Below are 10151 nucleotides of genomic sequence, written 5' to 3'. Positions count from 1 at the left end.
ACAACTGGTTATGTAAATGATTTAAAGAGAGACTGCAAAAGAGTGTGTGTTTTTCCCCCTGCTGCTACAATATCCAGATCTATATAGGCCTGTATCTATTGCAGCTTCTTTCCTCCAGACCTTAAACAATTTTTTTTAAAAAATAGGTAATACAAATTACAATACATAAATGAACACACATGCAAACTATAGCACACCCTTTTTAATACATCCCTTGATGTTATTTAATGTTACTTTAATTAGACTATATTTACCTTTTAATTTCAATTATTCCTTTTCCGAAGAGGTGGAAGAGAAAGAGCAGCAGCAGCAGCAGCAGCAACAACAACAACAAGCTTATTTGATGAGAGATAGAGAAATGAGTTCTACCAGGCACACTGATTTTCTTATTTATTTTGAAGATATATACTCTGCCTTTCAATCAAATTCTCTCTCTCTCACACAAACAGTCCTTTGTCTTCCGGCTAATGCATGGCTCTGGAGCATGTTTCCCTTTGGTTCTGCATTCCCAAAGCAACTGGCAATTGGAGCCAAATATTTTTCCGAGCAGGAAGTGGGGAAGAAAGGTTCCTGCAGCTGCTCCCTCACTGGTTGATGGAAGGGGCCAAGCTGGTCTTCCTCTTACCACACTATTCTTTCTGGGAGGCAGGTTGTGCAGCCTCCCAGTGGCACTTGGCCTCCTGGCTAGTGAGTCCAGTGTGTGCTTCCATTCAGCTCTGTAGTCCCAGAGCAACATCACAAGTATTAAGAGGGGAAATCATAATTAGATTAAACAGGTTATCATCCATTTATGCAGAGTTGCAAAGAGACTGGAAGCCAGTACAGTTCTTTACACACTGGTGAGACAGGATCAGAATTTATGCATCTTCTTTTCCCTTTACTTTTCAACAGATATAGTTCAGCTTGTTCTAGATGGGATTGCACTCCTACTAAAAGATCTGTTTCAAAGTCTAGGGACATTTGTATTTTCTAGGACTGTCACTAGAGGCCCAAAGTAACCTCTGAGGCACACAGAACACCTTTTATTAATTTATCTCTTCTGCCCACAGTAATTGATGTGGTAACATCCAGGATATACTACTGTAACGTGCTACACGTGGGGCTATTATTCATTGCATAAATGAACAATAACAAATTACCCCATTTAACTTAATACTTTATGATTTGGGGGCTGCATTACACCTTGTTGAGATTTTTCACCGTACACATTTTCCATCCCTGATTTTTTTTATTACTATCAAAGCAATGTAACCAAAATTAAAAACAAGATTTAGAAAAAGTTGATACGTTGTCTTCCTATCCAAGACTGTTTTTATTTATTGAGATTTTTTCTGCATGTATTATGTTTGCCATTGTTCTGAAATGTGACCAGAAATGTATTTTTTTTAAGTGAATTGAGAAGTTGTTAAATTAAATTAAAAAATTAAATTAAAAATTGTTTTGTCTCACCACCACATCTTCCAGTTCTTTAGAAATTCTTTTCATAATGCCAAGAAAATTACTGCTTTAAGTGACTACCTTTTACACAGTAGCAACGCACTAGGAACTCTATTTCCTACCACTCCACTATGGGGATACTATATTTAGGTAACTTATTTCTATTTTACAATTTCCCCTACCAGAGACATCAAGCCTCTTCGGGCACAATCCTATGCATATTTAGACAGAAAAAACTCCTGCAACTCCCAGCATTCCCCAGCCAGACCTTACAAACATGCCCTAATAATAAAATTAAGCTATTAGTGGATCCTGATATCATTTGACTGTATGAACATGCTTATTCCTCCTTCAAAGCAGGGGAGTTGGATTTTAAGCTCGGAAAAGGGGAAATACTTCTTTTCTACATATACAAATACTTTTTAGAAAGTTAAGTTAAACAATCTGCTACCACAAATACCCAGATAATTTAGGGATACAAAGGTTCACACACATCATGAAAAGCAATGTAATATTAGTTCTAATCCAAAATACTTTGATGAAGCTTTGCCTAAACTCATGAGTCGATGGATTCTGTCTTCTACTCTGAACATATGCAGCAGAGAGGTCTCTAATGTGATATGTTCTGGCGTATGTCACTGACCTTCTATGATGTCGATGGCATGTAACAGGAGAAAACCAAGAATAAGTTTGTCTTCCAGATGACTGAGGATATTATACTTGAAGCAAAACCTATTTCCTAAAATCCTGGAAGTGTGCACATATGCATGTGTACAAATAAAAAACAACCTTTTTCCATGGCTGGCATTTTAACTTATGGTAGGAACTAAAAGCAATATCAAAGAAAACAAGAACAAAAAAGTATTTGGTGGTAAAGAGAAATGTTTTCTCAGAGATGTTGCTTTGTTAGCCACCTTAACAACCTCAAAACACACAAGGAAAAGGAATGGTGCACCCACTTGCTTCTCCCACCCATACCCAGGCTCCTGGTAATGACAATTCAAATGAGAAAAATGGTTATGAAAGTTAACAACTTTGATATCCTAGGTGACTGGAAGCTATAAATGCACCTTGACTCTTGCACAAGTATCAACAAAGGCAGAATGCAAATGACAAAGTCTGAATAGTATTCCTGTGAACACAGCAAAGAAGAAAATGTGCCACTGACAATGTTTTCCACAATCACAACTGTAATCAGTAAGTACCTATATTGTTAAATAGCCCATATTGTATGAACAATATGGCTCACACATACACATACAAAAAGCACCTGGTGTTTATTCTAAAAGCAAGACAAAAAACATCCCAAACTTCCATTTACCACAGCAAAATGATCCTGTAAAAATTATACACCCAGCAGCATCTAAAGAAATGTCCAACGTCAATTCTATGCAGGTCTTGATAATCATGTTGTAAACTGCACTTTAGTAGGCCTGAGGCAAAATAGGGAAACTGCTGTGTTATTACAAACTGACACATATTTGGACCAAAAAGTAACATCCCAACTTCAAATATAAATAAATACAAATACACACAAATAAATACAAATACACTGGCAATAGCTACCCAGGAAAGAAATTTGGAAATCATACATGAAGCTTGCTGAATATGTCAGTTCACTGTTCTGCTGCAGTGACAAAGACACATTCAGTACTAAGAATTATTAATTTAAAATGATGTTAATTTAAAATAAACCAACAGTGCCAATGCCATTATCAATAGTATCAATACATATCACAAAATTTAGAACATTTTGTGCAGTTTCAGTCATCTCATCACAAAACTGATATCATAAAAGTTAGAGAATGTAGAACAAGAGCTATTGAAATTATCACAGAGATTTCTTTGAAGAAAGGCTCAAGAAGTTTAAGGCAGGCTTAAGAAGCTTAAGGGCACAATCCTAGTCAGCAGCTAGACGGATAGGTCAATTCCAGAGGCCAGTTCCCTGAGAACTGGCCTCCACCCCCTCCCAGGCTGCCTCATAGGCAACACAGAATGGCCCCGCACTCGGAAGAGGTGCGCAGAGTGGCAAAAATGGGGCATTCCAGGGGGCGTGTCGGGGAAGTTGGAAATCCCAGTACGACACATCCTATGTGTCGTCCAGCTGCCACTTCCCATGCTCCGAGGTCCCATGGCTAGACAGCTGAAATCGGTTGTCTAGCTGTAAATGCAGGGCAGCTGAAGTGCAGAGGAGATGGTCCGCTCCATGCTTCTCCTGCCCTGCATTGGATAGGCGGTCACCTCTGAGTTCGGAGGCGGTCGACTATCCCAACAGGGTGCATTTAGGGTGCAATGCTATGGCTGACTGGGGCATGCTGAGAAGTGTAGGTTTTTTCTTCTAAACATGCATAAAATTTATTTGTTTGTTTATTTATTATTAGATGCCATCTGGCCAGCTACCCAGCGACTCTACCCGGCCACTCTAGAAGACTGCACTCTTAGTACAGAAAATGGAAATTGGGATGGTGGCTATGATAAATGTTTATAATATAATATAAACCACACAGAAAAATTAGTCTGAGGTGAATTATTCTCTCATTCACACATCATATACTAGAATTCTGGATCTTGCAATACATTTTCAAGCAATAAATTCAGTACAAATAAAAGTGAGTGCTTCCTCCCCAAACACAATCATCGCTACAAACATATTCTCACAATTAGTTGTTCTTTGTAGTTTGTTTGTTAAGTCGCAATGCCTTGAAGTGGGTAGGTGGGGCGATTAGACAAATTCATGAAGGTTAAGTCAAATTCATTAGTATTAACTTTGATTAGGGATGCTGGAGAAATTAAAGACAGAGCAGAATGAGCTCAGATTTCTAAGAATCCAACCTGCGGAATCCGCTGCAGAGCAACCCCCTCAGGTATCGTGGAGTCCATGGACTTCCGGATGATTTTTTTCACTTTCCTGAAATTTACGCATATAAATTCATAGGAAAATATGTACGCTTCTGCTGAGGAAACTTTGAATGGAATGGGGACAACACGCTAAATATTACATACTAAGGAAAATTATGTAAATACTTATGTAATTATTTGCATATTTTTCCACATGATGAAAAAAATATTCACATCTGTCTGTGGGCAGACAACAGAACAAAAGGCACCTGACAATCTGCAAAATACAGATGGAGCGGATTTTACACAGTCCGTACACCCCTAACTTTGATAGCTATAAACAGAGGAGGGTTTTGCGGTGGCAGCCTGGAACGTGTCTGTGCTAACTAAATACAACTGGATTTACTAGTATGTTTCTACACACACCCTGAAAATTGATTGAATGGCCATGAATGCCAGAACACAACCCTGATGATGATGAAAGACAGGTTAAGGATTCCTGTCACACTGTAATTTTCTCTTTATCATGTCATATAAGCACAAATAATTCATAACTAGGTTTTAAACAGATGATTGTTTAGGGAGCAATTCATCCTTGTGAGTGCCTGGAATATGGGAAAGGTCATAAGCCTCATTTCTTTGCCTAGACAAGTCATTTACTAGACTCTTAAGCATTATGGCTGCACAAATAGCCTGCAGAGAGAAAGAAGAGGCAGGATGGAAAAACATCTTCCTCCCCCAGATTATCTGTGCTGTCAATTTATCTCACATGAGCGCTCTGGTCCTGAGTCCTTCCTGAAAGGTTGTTAGGGTCAATGCTGAGTATTTAAGGAAACAATAAAATGTTACCCCTGCCACCCCTGTGGCAGAAATGGGAGCCCATGTTAGGATATATAAAACTGCAATGACTACAGGCATCTGTTGACACTAGTACTCCAAAGGTAGAAAAATACTGGAGAGTGAGGAAAAGATTATTGTCAAGGCCTGTATATCTTATATACTGCTATAATGGTCAACAATGCTGAACTACGTATTGTTATAGTAAAACTGAAAGACCTACAGAGAAAGCAGAATACAAAAAGTTGGTTTATACCAGAGATAAGCAAACTGGTGCCCTCCAGATGTTTTTGACTACTATTCCAGTAATCCTGGAACACTGGATACACTGTCTTGTTGTCTATTCCTAGGTTATAATATACACTAAGCCATGGTTTGGGAGCATGGGAATAAGGCCTGTGTTGGTCTGCTCTTGCCTCCCCCTGGCCTTGAAATCCTGGTTTGGAGGGCAATGCTGTTTAGATACAATACAAACAATGAATACATCAAAACAGTTTGTAAATAATTGGTGTGAATGAGGGGAAGGGGAGGGGGGTGCATGCAAACTCATTTCTATAATACTGAACCATGGTTTGGAGTTGTATCTAAACCACACCAGTGTTAACAGGACATAAATCGCTTTCCCAAGGATGACAATGGAAGAAATATAATGAATCTGCTGAGCCACACATTTTAGTGTTGGCTGATCTGTGCATTTCTGCACCTCAAACCAAGCAGTCTAATGACAACAATAATTGCTTTTGCAACCTATTTAACACATATTAAAATTAAATGCTTTAATACATAAACATTATCTAATATATATTTGTGAATTCTACAGGCTTCCAGCAACAGACTAGCAAATATTTGAACTAATTATGTACTTTAAAAATGATAGGTGCACTTTTTTTTCCCCTCAAGAAAATTACACCAATTAGGCCATGAAACCAATTTCCAAGAGACATGGAAAAAATGGCATTGCTCAGATTGTTGAAAATTTACTGGAAAGCACCCTGAAGGATAGACTCTAGGGAGCTGGCTAGTAGAACGTACCACAGAATCTAATTGGTGTTTTCATCTTGAAGGGGCTTTAAGTCCATGAACACAACTTCTAACTGAACATGTTAGGACTCTGTTGGCAGTTATATATATTTCACACCAACATCAGCTAAAGTTCTTACTCTCCTTGTAACAGCAGAAGGCCAATTTCTAGTATTCCAAGTGTAAATTTTCATTACTGCACTGATTACACCCAGTTTGAACTCCTAAAATGGTTTAACATTTCTATAGTGGTTCTCTAGTAAACAAGGGGAAAGAAGATATTAGCAATAAAGCAACAAAATGCAAGTATCTTCCCCCACCCAGTACAATCAAATAGGAGGCACATTAAGGCATGTCACGTGCTATGTAAGCAAGAATTCTGTTAAACATGCTCAGCAACAAGACAGAATCAATTTGCTTCAAACCATAACATGTTATGATAGTGTCCTATGTTAAATGTCTCTCTTGATGGGAAGATACAAAGAGAATGCTGTCTTGTCTTACAACTCTGCTATTTGTAAACATTTCCCCTTTAATAACTCCTCATGGAGAAAATGTAAATGTCACATACTTGACCCCATGAAATTGCCTCATGTGGGGTGAGGTGGGGGAATGTACACACACACTTCAATATTTTAAATTTTTGTTCTAGTCCAGCATGGTCTAACAGTTCAGGTGTTGAATTAAGACTGGAGAAATCTGGGTTCAAATCTCCACTCAGCCATTAAATTCACCGGGTGACCTTGGACCAATTTCTCTAGCCTGACCTACTTCACAGAGTTGTTACGAAGGTGAATGGGGGAGCAAAGAACCACCATATCCTAAGCTCTTTGGAGGAAGGGCAGGACATAAATGTATTAAATAAATAAAATGTTGTTGTTGTTGTTGTTCAGTCGTTAAGTCATGTCCGACTCTTTCGTGACCCCATGGACCATAGCACGCCAGGCCTTCCTGTCCTCCGCTCTCTCCTGGAGTGTGCTCAAATTCATATTCATTGCATCAGTGATGCTATCTAGCCATTTCATCCTCTGCCATCCCTTTCTCCTTTTGCCATCAATCTTTCCCAGCATCAGGGTCTTTTCCAGGGAGTTTTCTCTTCGCATTAGGTGGCCAAAATATTGGAGCTTCAGCTTCAGTATCTGTCCTTCTAATGAGCACTCAGGGTTGATTTTCTTTAGGATTGACTGATTTGACCTCCTTGTAGTCCAGGGGACATGTAAGAGCCTTCTCAAGCACCACAGTTCGAAAGCATCGATTCTTCGGCCCTCAGCTTTCCTTATAGTCCAGCTCTCACAGCCATACATTACTACTGGGAAAACCATAGCTTTGATTATACGGACCTTTGTCGGCAAGGTGATGTCTCTGCTTCTTACTATGCTGTCTAGGTTGGCCATAGCTTTCCTCCCAAGGAGCAAGCGTCTTTTAATGTCATGGCTACAGTCACCGTCTGCGGTGATCTCGGAGCCCAAGAAAATAAAATCTGTCACTGCTTCCATTTCTTCCCCTTCTATATGCCAGGAAGTGATGGGGCCAGATGCCATGATCTTCGTTTTTTTAATGTTGAGTTTCAAACCAGCTTTTGCACTCTCCACTTTCACCCTCAACAAGAGGCTCTTTAGATCCTCTTCGCCTTCTGCCATTAGGGTGGTATCGTCTGCGTATCTGTCAGGGGGCCCTAGCCGGCGTCTTTCAGTCTACTCCAGTAGCCAGCTCCAGACACAGACAAATGATTCTTTTCAAGGCTTTATTCCTTTTACAACTTAATAACTCTATCACCAGCGACTAAGCTATGAACAGCAGAGTAACCTATGCCCCGGGTTCGAAACAGTTGGTCCCCGTTTGAATGAGAATCACTTGCAGACCCTGAATTTATGGGCTAGGGAGAGTCCCTCCCCTTTTCCCTTGGGTCCTCTGGACGCGACCGTTGTTTGCGTGCCAAATGGGCGCTACGCCTCCTTTCTGCACCCTCCATAGCTCGTCGCGTTTTGCGTCTGCGTCGAGCATCCAGCCAGCCCTCCTCCTGCACTCTTTCACTGCCAGGTCCACTATCTATGTCTGGAATGCTGGCAGGAGGAATCTCTGCCAGCTGCAGGGCCTGGGAGGGATAAGCACGCTCCTCTCCCATGGACGGCTGTTCCTCCTCAGAATCAGAACTGCTCTGAGGTTCTATGGGCTCGGTGTCCACCCTGACAGTATCTGAGGTTGTTCATAATTCTCCCGGCAATCTTAATTCCGACCTGTGATTCACCCAACCCGGCGTTTCTCATTATGTATGCTGCATATAATTTAAATATGCAGGGTGACAATATGCAGCCTTGTCGTACTCCTTTCCCAATTTTGAACCAATCAGTTGTTCCATGTCCGGTTCTTACTGTTGCTTCTTAACCCTCGTACAGGATTCTCAGGAGACAGGTAAGGTGGTCTGGTACCCCCATCTCTTTCAGAATTTGCCAGAGTTTGTTGTGATCCACACAATCAAAGGCTTTAGCGTAGTCAATGAAGCAGAAATAGACGTTTTTCTGGAATTCTCTTGCTTTCTCCATGATCCAGCGAATGTTGGCGATTTGATCTCTGCCTCTTCGAAACCCAGCTTGTACTTCCAGTAGTTCTCAGTTCACATACTGCTGAAGCCTAGCTTGTAGGATTTTGAGCATAATCTTGCTGGCATGTGAAAGGAGCGCAATTGTACGGTAGTTTGAACACTCTTTGGCATTGCCCTTCTTTGGAATTGGAATGTAAACTGACCTTTTCCAGTCTTGTGGCCACTGTTGAGTGTTCCAAATTTGTTGGCATATTGAGTACAGCACTTTTAACAGCATCATCTTTTAGGATTTTAAATAGCTCAGCTGGAATACTGTCATCTCCGCTAGCTTTGCTGTTAGTAATCCTTCCTAAGGCCCACTTGACTTCACTCTCTAGGATGTCCGGCTCAAGTTCAGTGACTGCACTATTATGGCTATCAGGGACATTAAGATCTTTCCTGTATAGTTCTTCTGTGTATTCTTGCCACCTCTTCTTAATCTCATCTGCTTCTGTTAGGTCCCTGCCTTCTTTGTCCTTTATCATGCCCGTCTTTGCACAAAACGTTCCCTTGATATCCCTGATTTTCTTGAAAAGATATCTAGTCTTTCCCATTCTATTGTTTTCCTCCATTTCTTTGCATTGTTCATTTAAGAAGGCCTTCTTGTCTCTCCTTGCTATTCTCTGGAACTCTGCATTCAGTTGGATATATCTTCCCCTTTCTCCCTTGCTTTTCGCTTCCCTTCTTTCCTCAGCTACTTGTAAAGCCTCATCAGACAGCCACTTGGCTTTCTTGCGTTTCTTTTTCTTTGGGATGGATTTTGTTGCTGCCTCCTGAACAATGTTACAGACCTCCGTCCATAGTTCCTCAGGCACTCTGTCTATCAGGTCTAATCCCTGAAATCTATTCCTCACCTCCACTGTATATTCATAAGGGATATGATTTAGGTCATACCTGAATGCTTTAGTGGTTTTCCCTACGTTCTTCAATTTAAGCCGAAATTTTGCAAGAAGCAGCTCATGATCTGAGCCACAGTCAGCTCCAGGTCTTGTTTTTACTAACTGTATGGAGGTTCTCCATCTTTGGCTGCAAAATACATAATCAATCTGATTTCGATACTGACCATCTGGTGATGTCCATGTGTCGAGTCGACTCTTGTGCTGTTGGAAAAGAGTGTTTGCTATGATCAGCATGTTCTCTTGGCAAAACTCTATTAGCCTTTGTCCTTCTTCATTTTGTACACCAAGGCCATGCTTGCCTGTTATCCCGGTGATTTCTTGACTTCCTACTTTAGCATTCCAATCCCTTATGATGAAAAGGACATCTTTTTTTGGTGTTAGTTCTAGAAGGTGTTGTAGGTCTTCATAGAACCGATCAACCTCAGCTTCTTTGGACTCAGTAGTTGGGGCATAGACTTGAATTACTGTGATGTTGAATGGTTTGCCTTGGATTCGTACTGAGATCATTCTATCGTTTTTGAGATTGTACCCCAGAACTG

The 10151-nt window shown here is 40.6% G+C and overlaps 1 protein-coding gene across 19 annotated transcripts in view; it reads right to left on the bottom strand.

Moving 5' to 3' along the window:
• DIAPH2 (diaphanous related formin 2) overlaps window positions 1-10151 on the bottom strand; it is a 503126-nt gene that overhangs the window by 264641 nt on the left and 228334 nt on the right. Inside the window, exon 24 of one of the 19 annotated variants that reach the window (XM_084813817.1) lies at window positions 255-335. The exons of the other annotated variants lie outside the window; for them this stretch is intronic. Coding sequence (XP_084669943.1) covers window positions 268-335 — 68 coding nt within the window. The 3' untranslated portion in view covers window positions 255-267. Of the gene's footprint in view, window positions 1-254; window positions 336-10151 lie in introns of those variants that run through there. 19 annotated transcript variants of the gene reach the window in all.

Source organism: Heloderma suspectum, chromosome 9, assembly GCF_057233095.1.
Source record: "Heloderma suspectum isolate Gila_16-S chromosome 9, 16-S_ref, whole genome shotgun sequence".
Classification (NCBI taxonomy): Eukaryota; Metazoa; Chordata; class Lepidosauria; order Squamata; family Helodermatidae; genus Heloderma; species Heloderma suspectum.
The sequence above is the reverse complement of the archived record's forward strand: the minus strand, read 5'-3'. Positions and strand labels throughout refer to the sequence as shown.